The sequence below is a fragment of the Equus caballus genome, chromosome 14, assembly GCF_041296265.1.
Source record: "Equus caballus isolate H_3958 breed thoroughbred chromosome 14, TB-T2T, whole genome shotgun sequence".
NCBI lineage: Eukaryota > Metazoa > Chordata > Mammalia > Perissodactyla > Equidae > Equus > Equus caballus.
The window spans coordinates 92,891,179-92,911,000 of record NC_091697.1 but is presented as its reverse complement, the minus strand read 5'-3'; the positions used below and the strand labels follow the sequence as shown (position 1 = coordinate 92,911,000).

The 19,822-nt window shown below is 35.3% G+C and overlaps 1 protein-coding gene across 1 annotated transcript in view; it reads left to right on the top strand.

The window, feature by feature from the left end:
• ADGRV1 (adhesion G protein-coupled receptor V1) overlaps positions 1-19,822 on the top strand; it is a 510,967-nt gene that overhangs the window by 127,791 nt on the left and 363,354 nt on the right. Inside the window, exons 37-48 of the mRNA XM_070233305.1 lie at positions 276-375; positions 1,013-1,192; positions 2,085-2,248; positions 5,259-5,352; positions 7,585-7,663; positions 7,768-7,906; positions 8,586-8,727; positions 12,534-12,796; positions 14,895-15,070; positions 15,873-15,997; positions 19,156-19,313; positions 19,410-19,556. Coding sequence (XP_070089406.1) covers positions 276-375; positions 1,013-1,192; positions 2,085-2,248; positions 5,259-5,352; positions 7,585-7,663; positions 7,768-7,906; positions 8,586-8,727; positions 12,534-12,796; positions 14,895-15,070; positions 15,873-15,997; positions 19,156-19,313; positions 19,410-19,556 — 1,767 coding nt within the window. The remainder of the gene's footprint in view (positions 1-275; positions 376-1,012; positions 1,193-2,084; positions 2,249-5,258; positions 5,353-7,584; positions 7,664-7,767; positions 7,907-8,585; positions 8,728-12,533; positions 12,797-14,894; positions 15,071-15,872; positions 15,998-19,155; positions 19,314-19,409; positions 19,557-19,822) is intronic.

The window sequence follows — 19,822 nt, the reverse complement described above, 5'->3', positions numbered from 1 at the left end:
TTCTGCCTTGACTATCACATTGGACTTCTAATAACTGTTTTCCTTGCAACACTGATCTTCTTTTCCATGCTTTAGTTTTTCCTATTCACTACTACCATAGAAATCTTGAAAGCTTATTGCTTTGAATCAGTGGTCTTTATTTAATTTATTTTTTAAGCCATAGAACCCTTTCAGTGAAAATATATTTGGATGTGCAATTTCTAAGGCCAATGAAAGCAGGAGATAGTTTGTGTTCAGTGACAGTAGAGGGATAAATTTCTTTCTGTTTGACACAGGGGTCATTGAATCAAACAATATTTGTACATTTGTTGGATGACAACATTCCTGAGGAGAAAGAAGTATACCAAGTCATTCTCTATGATGTCAGGACGCAAGGTAATAGAGAATTCAATTTTAAATTTTTTCTGGTATATTATTTTATTCAGAAAAAAATAATAGTTGCTATCCCTATATTTAACAATTAGATGCATACCAACTAAAAAAATTACTTTAAATATTGCCTGTCTCATAAAAATGTTAGATCCAGAAAACATCAACTCAGAATGGGAATACTTATCTTTACAAACTCAGGAAAAACTTCTAAAAATTTTGCTAAATATTCCCTTATGGAGTAAAGTACATTTCCAGAGGGAGAATTTTTCTGTAATTAGTTTTATATTAGCAGACCAATTTGGATTTTGGACCAATAATATAAATAATTCAAATTTAATCATTTTGAGCAAATTATCTGGGTACTCTCCTCAGTGTCTACTCAATATCTGTAATTCAGATAATGAATGTAGGAAATAATGATAATAATACATGAAACGAAAAAATCATGATTTTTTATCTGGAAAAAGACAACTAAAATGTAGATTCTGTTGGTCAACCTGAAGATTTCTGTTCGAGAAGTGAACGAAAGAGAACGCTTTCTGTTATTTTAATATGTTTCAGAGAGTGGGGTTATATTTTAAGTATTTGGAAGTTAATGCCATATCACTGTTAGATTTTTTGTGGTCCCTAACATTTTTAGGAGTGCCACCAGCAGGAATCGCTCTGCTTGATGCTCAAGGATATGCAGCTGTCCTGACTGTAGAAGCCAGCGATGAACCACATGGAGTTTTAAATTTTGCCCTTTCATCAAGATTTGTTTTGCTACAAGAGGCTAACATAACAATTCAGCTTTTCATCAACAGAGAATTCGGGTCTCTAGGTTTGTGCTCCTCTAGAATGAATGGGGTTTTCAGGCAGGTGCTTTTTAAATATTCTGCTTGTGTAGATGAAAGCCATTGCTAAAATAAATCAAAAACAGGAAAAAATTTAAAATGTATTAATTCAGGACAGGACTTTATAACTTCTTTTTTTTTTTAAGTTTCCTTGATCTTTTTTTGTGTGTGTGTTTTCTCCCCAAATCTCCCAAGTACATAGTTGTATATATTTTAGTTGTGGGTCCTTCTAGTTGTGGCATGTGGGATGCCGCCTCAACATGGCCTGATGAGTGGTGCCGTGTCCGCACTCAGGGTTCGAACCGGCGAAACCTTGGGCTGCCAGAGCAGAGAGCGAGAACTTCACCACTTGGCCATGGGGCTGGCTCCTATAACTTCTTTATTTTTGAAAGGTTAAAGGAATGGTGTGTTGTCACAAAAATGCTGTGTAACAATCATGAAATCTCTGCAGTGTGGAATAATAGGCTGGTTGTGGGTCCAGTAACTGAGGCTGGGCTTGGCCAGGGGAGGCGGTCCTCCATATGTCTCTCATTCTTCTCCCGGGACCAGTAGAGGCACAAGAAAGCAAGCAAAAACATGCCAGACCCCCTGACATCTAGGCTCAGAACTGGCACATCATCACTTTCACCTTGTACTATCAGCCAAAACAAGTCACACGGCCAAACTTCAAGTCTGGAGGCAGGGCAGCATGCCTTGCCCACGGCGGGACATCACTGAGCCAGTGATGGTAAAGGCCAAGGATATAGGAAAAGGCGAGGAATTGGGGCCAATAATCCAAGCTGCTGCAGGTGCTTTTAGGAAAGGCAAAAACATTCTCAATGAGGTATTATTTTAAAAGTTTAAATAACTGTAAAATCTTTTCCCAACAAATTCAATTAGGAGCTATCAATGTCACGTATACCACGGTCCCTGGAGTGTTGAGTCTAAAGAACCAAACAGAAGGAAATCTGGCTGAGCCAGATGTTGACTTTGTCCCGGTGGTTGGCTTTCTGATTTTAGAAGAAGGGGAAACTGCAGCAGCCATCAACATTACTATACTTGAGGTAAACTCTTGTGTTATTTCACTATGATTGTATTAAATCTGAATAACCACATACAAAGTAGAAATTAATGGGATATTCTGGTGCCTCTAAATCAGCTTATTTTTTTCTGTGATTTTTTTTTTTAGCCACACAGGGGTTTCTGTTCCTCTTCTAGATAGGCTGGTCTGCTGTTGTGTATTTTGTTATAGAAGCATCTCATGGTAAAGAGAATTTCCTCAGGGCATTTAGATGGCATTAGCCTAAGAGCTTCCAAAGGAACATTTTGATTATGCTAAAGGAGTCTTTGGGCCAGCAAATCCATGTAGGTTAGCATCTTAGCTGTTAGGCCTGGTTAAATTAGAGATAATGAGAAACTCACTAGAGGCTGATGGCATAAAATGTGATTATGGTCAAACTTAAAGTAATCATTGGTGACTGAAATTGTGTTTTAAGTGATTTTTCATGTTGTGAAATCTTGTGCTGCTTTGGGACATAGTATTTCGGCTGCCTGAACGCATTGCCAAGAGGTTTATGAAAATAGTATGTATGGAGAGGGTAGGAGATGGTATGTGTGTGGGGTAGGGGTGGGAAAGAGAGAGAGAATGAATATTGCCTTAGAAAAATCATTTTCAATTACTGTGTCTTTTAGGGGTTCTATTTTAGAAAAAGGTTTTATTTTCTCAGAGGCTTTTTACTTTTACAAAATTATAAGTAAACTATCCACAATCTGAAGTCAATAACTCTTATTTTGTTGATTACCATGGCGCTGTGACCTAATGTAACAGTATGAGAACTCTAAAGCATAAGGCAAAAGGTAATATTATGTCAGTATGTGACATATAACATGAGATGTGATAAAACTTTAAGGTAACTTTTTTTTTCAAATATATAATCTATTGATGTAACTGAATATAAATAAGTGGATTACTCTTCAGATATGTTAGTTTTTAAAGCGGGAAATATGTAGCCACCCTTCTTTCCTTTACAGAGTCCAGTTTGATGAACACACGGTTTCCAGTTCCTCTTTTATTCTCCCTAGGTCTTTGCAGCCCTTTCTGTTCCCTGAGTAGCACGAGATTAAGAGACTGCAGACCTATATAGAGAGAAATAAGGCAGGCTGCGGGGTGAGAAGGGGAGAGTTGTTGCATGGCGGTGGGAAACAGTGGGGGTGGGTGGGGGACAGTGCCTTTTACATCGCTGGTTCTGTAAATCACATTGGTCCATAAATTATGTAATTTCTCCCATTACAAAGATGGCAGAATTGAGGCCTTAAAGTTTAAGTAACTCATCTTAAATTTCAGAATTTGGTACTAGGTCGCCTTGACTGCGAAGCCTGTATTTATTTCATGGTATCGTTCTATTATTCATTCTAATCATTGGACGTTAAGGTAGTTATAAATCTTTTGCTCCTATTATATTTAAAATATATTAGGTTCATGTATTTATATAATTGGTTTGCATATTATATTAGTCTAGGTAAAAAATGATATAATGTTAGTGATTTCATGTGGTTCAGCCTAATAGCTTATCATACAACCAGGTATAAGTTGAATACTTTTATTATTATTTCTTTAAATTTCAGCTTTATTGAGATATAATGAACAAATACTGCATGGTATGACTTATATGTAGAATCTGAAAAAGTAAATAAAATTGTAAGATATTTAAAGTGTATATTGTAATGATTTGATAAATGTATACAGTGTGAAAGGATTCCCCCAGCTAGTTAATTAACATATCCATCACCTCACGTATTTATCTTTTTGTTTTTTTGTGAGAACATTTAAGTTATACTCTCCTAGCAAATTTCAATTATACAATACAGTGTTAACAATTACAGTCACCATGTTTTACAAGAGATCCTCAGAGCTTATTCATCCTATAGCTGAAAGTTTGTTTGCTTTTACCACCCTCTCCCTATTCCTCCCGGCGTCCCACAGCCCCCAGCAACCAGTTTCCTCTTCTCTGTTTCCATGAGTTTGACTTTTTCCTTTTACCTTCAACATATAAGTGATACCATTCAGTATTTGTCTTCTTCTGTCTGGCTTGTTTCAGCCCTCAAGCTTATCCATGTCTTCACAAATGGCAGATTTCCTTCTTTCTCATGGCTGAATAGTATTTCACTACACACACACACACATACACACACACACTCCACGGCTTCTTCATCCATTCATTTGTTCACAGACACTCAGGTACTTTCCATATCTTGTCTGTTGGAAATAATGCTGCAATGAACATGGGAGTGCAGATATCTCTTTGATATCCTGTTTTTATTTTTGGGGGGGCATAGACCCAGGTGTGGGATTGCTGGATCATATGGTAGTTCTATTTTTAATTTTTTGAGGAATCTCCATATTGTTTTGCATAGTAGCTGAACCAATTTACATTTCCACCAACAGTGCCCAAGGGTTCCCTTTTCTCTACATCCTTGCCAACATTTGTTATCTTTTGTCTTTTTTGTGATAGCCGTTGTAACACGCGTAAGGTGATATCTCATTGTTGCTTTGATTTGCATCTCCCTGATGATTGGTGATGTTGAGCACCTTTTCATGTACCTGTTGGCCATTTGTATATCTTCTTTGGAAAAATGTCCATTCATTTCCTCTCCACAATTTTTAATTGTATTAATTGTTTTTTTGCTGTTGACTTGTATGAGTTCTTTATATATTTTGGATATTAACCCCTTATCAGATACCTGATTTGTAAATCTTTTCTCCCATTTGGTAGGTTGCGTTTTCATTTTGTTGATGGTTTCCTTTGCTGTGCAGAAGCTTTTAAGTTTGGTGTAGTCTTAATTGTTTATTTTTGCTTTTGTTGCTTTTGCTTTTGGTGTCAAATCCAAAAGAATCATTGCCAAGACGTTTATTTTTTCTGATTTAAATCTTTTCTACCCTTTTGCTTGCATTTTTATATTTTCTGTTTACTATTTAAGCATATATATTTATAAGATAATTTTAAAAATGACTTGTGAGAGGTAATTACTTTAAGAGCATAATTATGGGGAATATAATGGATGTAATTTTTGCAGGACGATGTGCCAGAACTAGAAGAGTATTTCCTCGTGAATTTAACTTATGTTGAGCTTATCATGGCTCCTTTCACTTCATTTCCTCCTAGACTAGGTATGATGTGTTTCTTCATTTTTATTTACTCATACAAAGTAAAGTTACTTCATTTTTTAATTAGAAGTGATCATTGTGATGTCTGTTAATCTTGGCTATGTGTGAAAATATGGGCTTTTAGATTTAAAGATTGGCACCTGAGCTAACAACTGTTGCCAATCTTTTTTTTTTTCTCCTTTTTCTCCCCAAATTCCCCCAGTACATGCGTGTGTATTTTAGTTGTGGGTCCTTCTGGTTGTGGCATGTGGGATGCCACCTCAGCATGGCCTGATGAGCGGTGCCATGTCTGTGCCTAGGATCTGAACCGGCAAAACCCTGGGCCGCTGAAGAGGAGCACGCAAACTTAACCACTTGGCCATGGGGCTGGCCCTAGATTTATTTTAATTTTAGAGACTACCATATATTGCACTTTTGTACATTGGACAGTGTAAAGACATTTAAGAATTATTTTGTGATGCTTTTTAAATTTTACAACTATTTCATAACTAAATTTGTAACCTTCAAAATAGGTTTAGTTCTTAAGAAGGCATTTTCCTTTCAAAATTTAAATTAGCTATTTTCATTAAATCTCCAAACTGTCAGATAATTTCATTTTCTTTTAGGTTAAGCTGAGCTTTTATTTGTTTGTTTGTTGTGTTTTCTGCTTCTTTTTGACCTTTTCTCTCTTTCTTTTCATGCTTTAGAAAAGACTCAGTTAATTCATTACAGACTGAAAGGTAACACTTGAACCTCAGTACAAATTTGTGTAGATTACTTTAAAAAGATGTATTCCTGTTTTTAAAACACAAACTCCTGTTTATGGTTGGGCATTTAATGTTTGGAATTTTGTCCGAAGCTTGTAGGTGCGACAGCCCACAGAAGTGGTGAGTGGGTCTGAGGTAGCCAGACCCCATCCCTTGGCAGAAGGTGCTCTGGGTAGAGGGGAAGTGAGTCTGGGTTCAAGGAGGAGAAGCACAGCCAAGAGCAGTGGCCTGAGGAACAGGGGCTCCTCATTCACTTCTGAGGCTCACTATGACAACTTTGAAAATATCCAAAGGGAGCAGTCGGTTTTTAACATATTCTTTTTTTTTAAAGTTAATTTTTATTGCGTTTATGATCGTTTACAATTAACATATTCTTATTTGGAAAAGTTCAGTTCTTTTGTAAAAAAAGTAGAACTTCAATGACTAGGCTGTCTACCATCAAGTAATTACTACAAGATAATTATTGTTCACATTAAGAAAACAAACAAAATACTTCCTATTGCTTTCATACTCGTATTAGAGGTAGTTTGAATAGTTTAACTTTTGTTGATTGCTCTCTAATGCCCCTGTTTCAAATGCTTTGTATGTTAGTACCCTCATTCCTTGTATCTTCCCATTTTACGGATGAGAAAGTGTGGCTAAGAAAATCTAAGTAACATGCTCAAAGTCACACAGCCAGGAAATGGCGGAGCTGGGCTTCTGCTTTGTAGCCTTGAGTCTGATGGGCACAAATCCTGATTTTATGTTCTTTCCTCTACACCGTTGTTCTCTGCGCTCAGTTACCCTTTCCCTACTCCTTCCCCACCCAGGCAGCTGTCATAAATATCCTGAATTAAGGTAGTGCCTCTGAAATTCAAAAGGTAAAGGACAAAAATACTAAAAAGCAAAAAAAATAAGAAATCCGGTAACAGGGTCAGTTAATATTTCAAGACTGAATACTGGATATTGGTAACATACTGAACGTGGTAGGCAGGATACAAAATAAAAAGGAATAAGAGAAGCTCACTTCAATCTTAGTCTCTCTTTTCTCCACCAAACCTTTCCCCATCTTTACCATCTGTCCCAACTTTTGTCTGTATCCCTGTCTTTCTCTCTGTCTCTTTTACCACGTGTATTTTTCTTTGCAGCTTTCCCTGCCTATCTTCCAATTTCTTTCTCTTGCTGCTCCTTCCCACTGTCCCTGTTTTCCTTTCTTCTTGAAATGGATTAAAATAATAGAGACAAAATTATAACTTCGGTTGCTTATTTCATACTGTTCTCAGTTGATTAAATTTCTGTAAGTCAGTGGTTCTTGTTAACAAAATGTTTCCGTATTCAAATATTATAAGTATTTATGTCTTTATTTTCTTAAACATTATTTGAATAATGTTGACAATACCTCTATGTTAGGAATTACATGATCTCAAAGGAACTCTCTTTAACTTCTATATCAACTACTTTTCTTTCTAATCATTTATATTTATTTAAGAAAATGTTTCTGTTTTTTCAGATTCAGAGGGCTTGACTGCACAAATTATTATTGATGCCAACGATGGTGCTCGAGGTGTAATCAAGTGGCAACATAGCCGGTAAACCTAAGGCTGCATGAGAACCCTTTTCTGAGTTTTAGATTCTTTACTATCTACTGAATAAAAGCTTACAAGGAAAAATGAATGTATTCTCTTTATTATAGGTTTGAAGTAAATGAAACCCAAGGAAGGTTCGCATTGGTAGCCCAGAGGAGCAAAGGGGCTCTTGGCCACGTGTCCTTGTTTGTGTATGCCCAGAATTTGGAAGCACAGCTGGGGCTGGATTACATCTTCACCCCGATGGTGAATTTCTTGAGAATTATAGTGATTTAGGTCCTGTATAAAGCAATTACTTTTAAAATAATAAACTATTATATATTCCACCGTAAATTAGGACTAAAGATTTCCACATGGTGGAATAGCTGCTTTCATTATTTTAGTAAAATGTATAAATTTACTTTTCACTGCTATTCTAAAGATTGTTCTGTATTTTACTTCATTTGTTCATTATTTTATTGAAAAGTTTGAAATCCCCTGTTTAATTCATTTGCTATCTTATTGCAATATTTGATCATGGAGAATACAAATTATCCTGATACAAGTTATCATGTTAAAGAATTTATATCATTAGTTGACCGTCCCAGAATGTTTCTTATGCATCTTGGAAATTTTAGCTCTTTCATTTCTTTGTTTTAATTTACTGAAACTCCTTTAGTATTTTAAGGTACTTTTTATTTTGTCTCTTCGTGCCTTTTATTCCTTAACCAAATGTTTACTTTCTTCTCTTCCTCCATTAGCTTTTACTTTTTTAACTCAATATTGTCAATTTAAATAAAAAGAGATGATGCAAAAAACAAGGGAAAAAAAGCCCTGTAAAATAGCTTATACTTACCATTCACAATTGTATTGTATTTCTTTCCAAACTATAAAAACTCAGAGTGTATGTAAATATAATACTGTCTACTTTTCCTTTTTTGACCAGATTCTTCATTTTGCTAATGGAGAAAGGTATAAAAATGTTGACATCATGATTCTTGATGATGACATTCCAGAAGGAGATGAAACATTTCAGCTGATTTTAACAAATCCTTCTCCTGGACTGGAGCTGGGGGGAAATACAATAGGTAATTGATAATTTCTTATACACGGCTCCCTCTCCCCGTACTGTTTTCCCAGTTTAGAGGTAGATGTAGGAATTAGAGAGTCTTGATGGTTTTCTGTGCTTAGAAAGAAAAATATTTTAAATTAAGCATTTTGGAATTCCTTGTCAGTGTAACAGTGTTTCTAGCCTGTGTGTGTGTATTTAAAAAACAAAAGCTCACTAGCAAAGATAATATTAAATCATTTCTGCAGTTATTGTAGGTTTTATTTAATTTCTAAATGTCTTTCCTTTGGAATTTGAATGCTTCTTTGGTTTCCTGTTTAGCAATAGGAGGAGTGACAAGGTAGCTGTTTTAGCGTCATCTAACTGCTGTCGTATTTTCATGTAGAGTTTAAGTGTAGTGATACCTCAGACAGATTGTGGGAGTCGTAATTCTTTGATTGGAGCAGTTTGACATTGTTGGAACTAATAGTCCTCCTGGTTCACTGCCTGTTAGTTATCATGCTCTCTGCTTAGAGAAGGTAAAAAAGACACACGTGAAGAACCCTCATGGACACACAGAAATTTCAGGTTGGAAGGGCTCTGAAAAGTCACTTAGTTTGGTCCCTTGTGGTGATAGAAAAGGCAGGTGGATTTAGAAGACTTGTTGACTCTTGTTGACTGACTCTTCAACATCCTGTTTTAGCCAGTGGCTGAGTGTTCTTTGGGATTCCCTTAATGTAATTACTCTTTGTTTCCTAAGTTATTGGCCATTATGTGAAAAAGTCTGATTTGTAGTGAAAAACGTGAGAGAATTTAGAGTAACCCGAGAACTGGTTTTTACTTTTATTGTCATATTAATAAAATAAATTGATATTTCTAAGTCCTCAGAACCTTTTCTCTTGAGGCTGTGGCTGTTGTTTCACATTCAGAGAATATGTGTTTAAGATGAAAGCATTTTGTTGTATAGCATGGTGGGTTGTATGTGAAGGGTTGAAAAAGGACGTGTGTTGGTTAAGAATCTTCTATATATAAACAACAGAAAACCCAATTTGAATAAACTGACCAAAGATCCTGTTCTTTTCTGTCTCTTCTCCTTGCCTTTGGGAGTATTGGCCTCATCCCAAAGCTAATGTTACCCATTGTCACAAGATGGTGGTCAGCATTGCTCTTCTACATTCCATGTGTTAGGAAAGAGAGAGTATTCAAAATCAAGCATTCCTAAAAAGTTCTGATATACTTCTGATTGGAATTATGTAGGTTGCATGCCCAACCCCATGAGTAGTAGGAAGGAATGTGTTACTGGGCTTTGTCAAGTTTATGTTATGCTTGTAATTTTCTTTTTAAATGTTAAAAAATTCCTCAGAACAGTAAGTGCTTTGATAGTAAATTTTTAAACCATTCCCTGTTACTTGACCTTTAAACGATCTCCAAACTTTCATAAAGTTTCAGTAAATATTCTAGTATATAAATCTTTGTATATGTTGGCAATTAAGATTATCTGTTGAGTACAACGGATGTTGAGTGGAAAGAACGTCAACCTTCCATACTACCTACGTCCAACATGTGTATGTCAAATTGCTGTTTCTCTACATCCTCACCAGTAATTTCTTTGGTCTTCAACATTTTTTTAAATTAATTCTAATGAATGAAAAATATGTAGTTGTATTGTACATTTTTTCTTTATTTCTCTGTTCGTTAGTGAATTTGACACTAGTTATTTCTTTTTCTTTGTGTGAATAGGTTTTAAAATATCTCTTATGTGCTTTTCTGTGGTTTGCAGTTTTTATTGGTTTGTAGGAATAATTCATGTATTCTGAAGTCAATTCTTTGCTTGTTAAATATGTTGTAGACAGTGTCTCCTAGTCTGTCATTTATCTTTTAAGTTTATTATGGTGTCTTTTATTATAAAATTTTAAAAAATCAAATCAAATATTTTCTGATACACTTAAAATCCTATTTATTTAGATCTTTTCTGCTCAAAAGCTATACAGTATTCTATATTTTCATAGTTTGCTTTACATTTTATTATTTAACACAATGAATTTATTCATTGATGTCATGTGGAATAAGGATGCAACTTCATTTTTCTCCTAAAATGTATAATTGGTATCCTAATGTCATATAGAGAATGAGACATCCATTAGCCATTGATTTTCAATGTGAAATTTATTTTTATCTATGTATCTATCTATCCTCTGTTTTTCCTGGACTCTATTCTATTTTGTTTGCCTATTTATGTGCTAATAACATCCTGTCTTATTTATCTTTGCTTTAAAGTACATTTTGTTATTTTTTAGGCCAAATACCTTTAATTTTTCTGTCTCTAAAGCATCTCACATATTCTTTCAAATGGTCTCTTCCATATGAACTTTAGAATCAACAAATTGAGTTCCATAAAAAGTATTTAGATTGAGGTTGCATTGAAATTTTAGATTAGTTTGGATGGAATCAACATAATTAAACATTGTTTTTCCATTTAGAAATATGATATGCCTCTCCATTAATTTAGATATTCTTTATATTATTGCTTTCATTTCTGTTCCCTCAAATGCAAGCCCTGAGACAAGGATTTGGGTGGAAATAGTTTGTTTGGGAGGTGATCTCTGGAGGCATAGTGAGAAGTGAAGAAGGACAGAGAGAGAGGAAGGTTGACAGGAGATGTGTGAATGATGGTACCTCTTTGGGCAACTGTGGCTCAGTGCTGCTGGACTCCTTCCTAGACACTGAGTTGAACAAGGCTCTTGGCCGTCCTACTGAGAAGGAAGAAACTGGGACATATCATTCATCAATTGTTATCACTCATCGTTTGAGGATTGCTCTTGGGTGTTAAGTCTCCAGCAATTCTAGCTTGACTCCTGTTTGAGCTGATGTTGTCCTCAGGTAGAGAGAGACCACTGGGCAAAAAGAACTGCTGAAGGCGTCTTGAGAGTGGGCCCAGGGGGTATGGGTGAGGCACTGATAGCAGCTGCCACAAGCGTGCGTTAACATTTTATAATTTTTTCATATAGATCTTATATTTACTTTAATTTGTAGGTATTGTTGCTATTATGAATAAGGTCCCTCTTCTGTTACTTTTTAAAATAGTCGTAGCTGATGTATAGAAATATTGTAATCTAGTCTGTAAGAATGCATGTTCTGAAGCTTCCTAGCTTTGTGCACTTCTGCAAGTTACCTGTCTGTGCCTCAGCCATCAGTTCTGTAAAATGGGAATGAAAATAGAGTCAGCTTCAGAGGGTTGTTGTCAAAATTAAATGAGTTAATATAGGTTAAACAGGAAGTTCTTAATAGTATTAGTTGTTGTTTCAGTTGTTATTATTAATATTATTACTAGTGATAGTAAAAATTGAAAGCTCTTGATTTTTGAAGGTTACTCAGTTTATATTTTGAACTCTTATAATGGTTAATTTTTTCTCTTGTTTTCTAAGACAATTGTGTTATCTAGGAAATAGCGACAGTTCCTACTCTTTCTTTCCATTGCTTTTCTCCCTGTTCCCTGGCTGGTAGCTCCAGGACAGTGCTGAATAGTGGCAGTGATGACAGACATCATTGTCTTGTTTCTGTTTTTAGTAGCAGCGCTTCTAATGTTTCAGCATTAAGTTTGATGTCTGCTGTTGCCTTCTGAGAGTGATCACTGCATCAAGTTGAAGAAGCTGCCATTTATCCCATGATTACTGAGTATTTTTGCATCTTGAGTGAATGTGGAATTTTATTAAATGCTTTTTAAAATTTCTCTTGTCTTTAAGATGATCTAGAGAAGAAATGGGTTAGTTTACAATGAAATAGCCACATACTCCTCAACACTTATAACCCATTCTGTTTTCTTACTTTACTATTTCATTTTTACAGCCTTAATTACTGTCCTTGCTAATGATGATGGCCCTGGAGTTCTATCATTTAACAACAGTGAGCACTTCTTCCTAAGAGAACCAACAGCTCTCCACGTCCAGGAGAGTGTTGCAGTGTTGCACATTGTTCGGGAACCTGCACAAGGACTGTTCGGAACTGTGGCAGTTCAGTTCATTGTGACAGAAGTGAATTCTTCAATGGAGTCTAAAGATCTGACACCTTCCAAAGGCTACATTGTTTTAGAAGAAGGTGTTCGCTTCAAGGTACAGTGGGAACCTTTACTAAGAATGAATGATTAATATTTACAAAATAATTTTCTCTTAGAGGAGCACTCTAGGTCCTAGAAAGAAAAAAAAATACTTCCAGTTTAGGAGATAGGTCAAGATATGATTAGATTACTGTGTGGAAGTGCTATATGGCTAGAAAGTCTGCACAGAGTGCAACTAGAGAAATTTGCTCTATTAATAGGGTAGAGCACTGTGCAAAGAATAAAGAAAATATACATATTGCTGTTTTAAATGTTAAATATATTTAAATATCATACTTCACTTCATGTTGTCTATAAACCTCGAACTAAAAGAAACTCTAAGCCATTCTTGGCAGTCATTAAGCCCTAGCCAATCATTTCTTTTTGCCACATTTTCATTAAACAAACTATAATTGCTTACTTCAGATTGCTTTTTTAAGAAGCAACTATTCTATGTGAACAAGAATAGCTTATTGAAGGAAAAATGCTGGATTTGGGATTAATTATAAATGTGATCTATACTTGCAAAATTTGCCTTCTGGAACTTCTTTTTCTCTATATTAATAATTTTCTGTGCCTGCTGCTAAACTTTATTTTTAAAACATAGTTTAGGTTTAAAATAGCTAATTGTATTAGTTTAAGACATTTTTAAAGCCAACTATATGAAGTATAATAATGATAAAATAATATATTTAAAACCATTTCATCTAAAAACAGTCCATCCAATAATTAAATAATTTTATTTATGGTGTTTGTATAAAGTTCAACACATTTTTGAATTCATATTCATTTGCATGGCCAATTTTTTTCATGTTCTTGCAAATTTAGAAACTTTGATTTGTCCGAGGACACTTACATCTTGGTATAGATATAAAAGAATTCAAATTTGAAGTTTTTCATGAATTTACCATTGTTTTGCAGTCATGTTTTTTCTTTTTAAAAAATGTTTTAAATTTTATTTTATTTATTTAATTTTTTATATATTTATTATTATTATTTTCTTAAAAGGCTTTTTCACAGCATGTTTAAAGACCTTTCTGTTCATTAGGCAAATTAAATGTTTGAGAAAATTGCATTAAATAGATTTTTCTCTCACCCTAATAATTGCCTTTTTCCCCACGTTTTTATTTTGAGGTATAAACAGTAAAATACAAAAATCTTAAGTGTATGGCTCAATGACTTTAAATATATGTATACATCCATGTGACCACCACTCAGATTAATCTACTGAACATTGCCATCTCTCAGAACTTTCCTTCCTGCCCCTTGCCCTTCCCAGAGGACACTGCTCTCGTGCTTTCTGTCACCGAAGACTCATTTTGCTGATTCTTGAGCTTCGTATAAATAGAATCATAACATGTACTCTTTTGTGTCTGGCTTCTTCTGCCCAACGTAATTTTTGAGATCTGTGAGGTTACACACATCAGTACTTGGTTCTTTTTATATTGCTGAGTAGCATTTCCCTGAACAGACGACTGTTTGTTTATGCATTCTCCTGTTGATAAACATGTGGATTGTTTCTAATTTGTGCCTGCTGTGGCTATAACTACTTTTTAACAATGAATCCTGGACTAGAATGAGATGAATGCAGTTATATAGCTGGGGCAGGATAGAGTTAGCAAAAATGAGGACCTAAATTTAATTTTTTAATCTCAATGTTATTTTTAAATGTCATAAATATTTATTTTTAGGCACTTCAGTGTACTATATCATAGTGCTGAAAATTAAAAAAAAAATTTTTTTTATTGAAGCATACTTGACAATACAGTATTGTTTTAGTTTCAGGCGTACAACATAGTGGTTTGACATATATATACATTACGTGATGATTGCCATGAAAGTCTAGTAACCATCTGACGCCATACAAAGTTATTACAATATTATTGACTCTTGAAAGTAGTGGGCAACTATACTTCAGTTAAAAAAAGAATCTTGAAGTAGTAACTTGAAACAGTTATAACTATTACATTATGGGGATCAGTATTAAAATGAAAAAATGGTGGTGTTTTCCAAAACACATGATTTTGTTATCAAAAATACTTAGCAAATTTCTCTGTATGTGTGTTGCAAAAACACTGTATTCTAGTAACTTCATCTTTCATGTTTCTTTGCAGGCCCTGCACATATCTGCCATATTGGACACGGAGCCAGAGATGGATGAGCATTTTGTGTGCACTTTGTTTAATCCGACTGGAGGTGCTAGACTAGGGATGCGTGTTCAAACCCTCATAACAGTTTTGCAAAACCAGGCCCCTCTGGGGCTATTCAGTATCTCTGCAGTTGCAAATAGGTATCGTTTATTCATAAAGAAATTGTCTTTCTGAATCTAGGTAGGAAATACCTTTTGACATGAAGGAAAGGCAGAAGGAAATTGATCTCTGACTATTTTAAAGGAGGCTTTTAAAATGAGCTCTAACAGAGAGATCCAGAGAGGCCACAAGGCCTCTCATAACAGGGAGCAAACCTAATCATGTCCTGCGTAATGGGGTTATTAGAATTCTTATTTTCTAAGAGTTCACACTTTCAGGTAAAGGCTTGCACTGTTACGTGTTTTCAATAATAATAAAAACCAAGAAATAATATAAATTATATTTAGCTGCTCAAACCAAATGAATGGCTCTTCAGACATGTATTAACATGATTGTAGCTTTAAAATTCCCTCTAGAAGCTGACAAATATTTGGTTTCTTATACCTTAGAAATAGTCCAATAGATCTAGTTTTATTAGTATGTTAAGAATTTCATGATGCCTTTTTTCTCTATAAAATGTTTTTAGTTTATATAGAAAAAAACCCTTAGGAACGACAAAGCTTTATTTTCTAGAATATGTAGTGTGAAGTTACTGACTTTCAGTATTTACTTATGATCATAGTGCTTTTGTTAATCTTCATAAAGGAGTATTTTTGAGCTCTAGAGTCTAGTCTTCCTGCTGTATGAAATTTGTGGATGGATCTCACCTTGGCTTATATAAATTTAAAAGTATTAACTATATGCCTGTGATGTGATATGTGTATATATATATATATATATAAAATTTAATATGTAGAAATTATGTTCTTTTTCTGCTTTCCACAATCAATTTGTTTCTTTTAGAGGCACCTCTGTAGACATTGAAGAAGCCAACAGGACTGTGTATTTAAACGTGTCCCGTACCAATGGCATTGATTTAGCTGTGAGTGTGGAGTGGGAAACGATATCTGAAACAGCCTTTGGCATGAGTATGTTTAGTTTCTTATAAGAACAAAATTCTATAATAAGAAAGATTGCACGTATAAGATTTATGTTTTCCCCCCATGAATTGTATCTTATGGATCTGTTAAAAATGGAGAACAGATATCTAGCTCTTTTGTTGCATCCACAAATATTTATTGAGTGCTTGTCATGTGCCAGGCATGGTAGTGAATTCATGAAGCTTAGTATTTGGGAGACAAATAAATCAGATAAGTAAAAAAATCAATGTGTAGTTTAAACTCTAATAAATGTTTTAAAGGAGAAGTTCTAAGTGTTGTGAGAACATAAGAGAATGCTTCCCAGGGTATCAGTGTTGAACTAAGATAGAATAATGAGTAGGGACTGATTATGCAAAGACTGGAGTTGGAGGAACATGGAGGAGAAAGTGGGAAGCTATCGAGGCAGAAGTCTACAGGCAGAAGAAGCATAGAAGTGAAGAACTGAAGAGTGGACATTGGGTTCAGAAAGAAGGAGAGTCTTGAGTTTGGAGAGCTAGATAAGACCAGATCATTCAAGAACTTGAAGAATATATTACATGTTAGTCTTTATTCTAGGGTTATGCCAAGTCTCTGAGTGTTTTAGGCACAGGGGAGGATTACCATGTACGTATATGGAGTGGTATGATCACATTTTCATTTTGAAGATATCATTCTCTGTGACATGTAAGAATGGAATGGCACAGAAGAAAAGAGAATATGAAGGGAGAAAACAAAAAGGCATCAGTTGATGGTGGCTTGAACTAAGTGATGGATTGGATATGAGGGGGGTACCAGAGATGACTCCTAGGTTTCTATCTTGTGCAGTTGGATGGAGGGTCATGCCATTCAGTGAAAAAGGGAGTACTGAAAGAGGAGTAGGTGTTATTTGGTGAGAGGAGTAAAATATATGTGATTTAACACATTTTGAATTTGAGTTACTTTTGAGAAGATGTTTCTCTAGACTGAAAGGAAGGAAGGTCTCTGCTGGAGAGAGAAGTTTGGGAATCTTTAGCATGCGTATGGTACTTGAGTCTTGGAAATTGATGTAAAAACCTGGAAAGAGATTGTAAATAGAGAAAGGAAGAGGACCCAGTCTGAGCTCTGAGAAGGCTCAAATTGAATGGCTAGGGAGAGAAGAATGATGTAGCAAGGGAGGCTTAGAAGACCTGAGGAGAAACCTAGGGGAATACAAGATTCCAGACAGCAGCAGAAGAATGTTTTAAAAAGAAACAAGTGGTAAACTATGTCATTTGCTGATGAGAAGTGCAGTAAGATCAGAACTGAGAAAAATATCCATTGTAGTTAGCAATATTTGTTGTTCGTGCCATTGAGTTGATTCAGACTCCTAGTGACCCCCGTGTACAGCAGAGCGGAGCCCTGCCCGGTCTTTTGGCACCATCCTTTCACTTTCTGGTGCATATCAGACAGTGCTCTACTGCTATTCATAGGGTTTTCATGGCTGAGTTTTTCAGAAGTGAGTGGCTGGGTCCTTCTTCCTAGCCTGTCTTCGTCTGGAAGCTACGCTAAAACCTATCCACCATGGATGACCCTGCTGGTATTTGAAATACCAGTGGCATAGCTTTTAGCATCACAGTAATACACAGCTGCCACAGTAGGATGACCAACAGACAGGTGGTGTGGTTCCCTGACCGGGAAACAAGCTCACGCCATGGTGATGAGAGTGCCAAATCTTAACCACCAGACCACCAGGGCTGGCTGCAGTATAGAAGACATAAAATAGCAAGAGCTCTTTGTATAGAGGAATGGTAACTGAATAACATTTTGAACGGAGGTGACGGAAAGGAGACCTCAAATCTGTGCAACCAGTTCAAGAGGTTTGACTGAGAAGCGGGGACCTGGCAAAGGTAGTGATGTGGTGTGGGATTCAGGGTGTTTTGTTTATTTTGGAGAGACTGAAGCATGTTTAAAAGCTGATGGAAAAGGCCTAGTATGTAGAGAAAGATTGAATATTTAGAAGGGAATGGGGATAATCAATAGTGGTACAGTTGCCTAGAAGGCAGGACGAGGTGGGATCCAAAAAAGAAAGATTGTGGTTTCTGATTCAGAGCTATCTCATTATTGTTTGTGCTCTGCATGTGTTGTTTGGAAGTACTTGTGAGAGTGTATGTTGGAGATTCTTAAACGTCAGCAGCCATTGTTTGTTCTTTATTCACCATATTCCTGAATTGTGGCAGGGAGGAGTTTGGCCATATGGTCAGATTCTTAATGCAAAACCTTCAGACTCTTAAAGCAAATGCTGTGGTGTACCTTTAAGAGGTGGCAAAATAGGAATTTAAAATATTGAATTTCTAGGAAAGGAAATCACTAGTGGACAGTACATATAAGGCATTGACATTATGACTTCTTGAACTGGTAATCTTAAAATGACCAATAATTTGCAAGGAGCCTAGATTTCAACCTTGACATTTGTTCTTGCTGCATCATATTCACACCTTTAGCTAAAGATTAAAAACAATAACCTTTCTTTGGGAAACTGTCGTGATAATAGAACGGAGGAGGTTTTTAACAGTTATTCTTCATTCAATAGGGATTTTTGATTTTGTCTTTGTTCGGTAGTAGTACAGAATTTTAGAACATGCACCTGTTGTAGCAGGTTGACAAAGATTAGCCGTTTGAAGTAGGAGAGTCTGCTTTGGCATTCTTAAAATATATAGCATAAAGTGAGAAATCACTGGATGAGCGTAGTTTCAAATCAGTAGTGTAAGTTTTTAAAATGTAACATTTAGCATGTTTCTATGAAAGATTTTTATTTTAAAATTTTTCAGTTATATTTTCATCTTTATGGAAGTTGATAAAAATCATGCTGAGCATATTTCCCATAAAAAAACCATTTAGCATTTATTTATAAATACCCTTTGGAAAAGTCTATGTGGGTTTAGAGCAGAGTATTAACAATTTTTTTTGTCTTTTTTAGTTGATATTTTTAGATATCATTTTGAAGTTCTCTAGCTTATCTCTTCTCTGTCTTACACACACACACACACACACACACACTCTCTCTCTCTCTCTCTCACCCCCCACCCCCCATGGAAGGATCTTGATTTCCTGTAACAAACTCACTAGTCTCACTGTTTAAACAATAAACTTAGAATAGATAATGTTTGGAGGATATTATATGCTAGTAAATCACGATTTATGTTTTTCAGGGGGAATGGATGTTATGTTTTCTAAGTTTCAAAGTTTTTTGAATGCATCGGCTTCTGGGTGGTGTTTCTTTACTTTGGAAGATTCAATATATGGTGTAATGTTAAGAAAATTATCTTCTACTGTTTACCGATGGCAAGGAATTTTTGTTCCACTTGAGGTAAACATCACTTATTTTACAGTGCACACAATAAAATGCACGTGTAAACTTGGGGTATCTCATGAATTACTATTATTCTTATTCTTTATTTCCTAGGATTTAAATATAGAAAATCCTAAAACTTGTGAGGCCTTTAATATCGGTCCTTCCCCCTTCTTTGTGATTACTCATGAAGAAAGAAATGAAGACAAGCCTTCTGTTAACAGTGTGTATACATTCACATCTGGATCCAAATTATTCCTGGTAAAAAAAAAATTCACTTTTTTTGTAGATTGCTTTATTTAAAAGAAAAATCAGATTGATCTAAATGGAAGATAATGTATGTTCTATGTTAACATGAACAAGGACTTTTTGCACGTTGATATGCATTTTAGCAAGGTGTCTTAATCCTGGGATATTTTTGTCTTTCTTGCAATAGTACCTGGATATGCTTACCTAGGGATCAGAATGATTTTTCCAGTTTGGAACATCATATACTGAGACTATTCTGAGACGATTCAGACTATTAC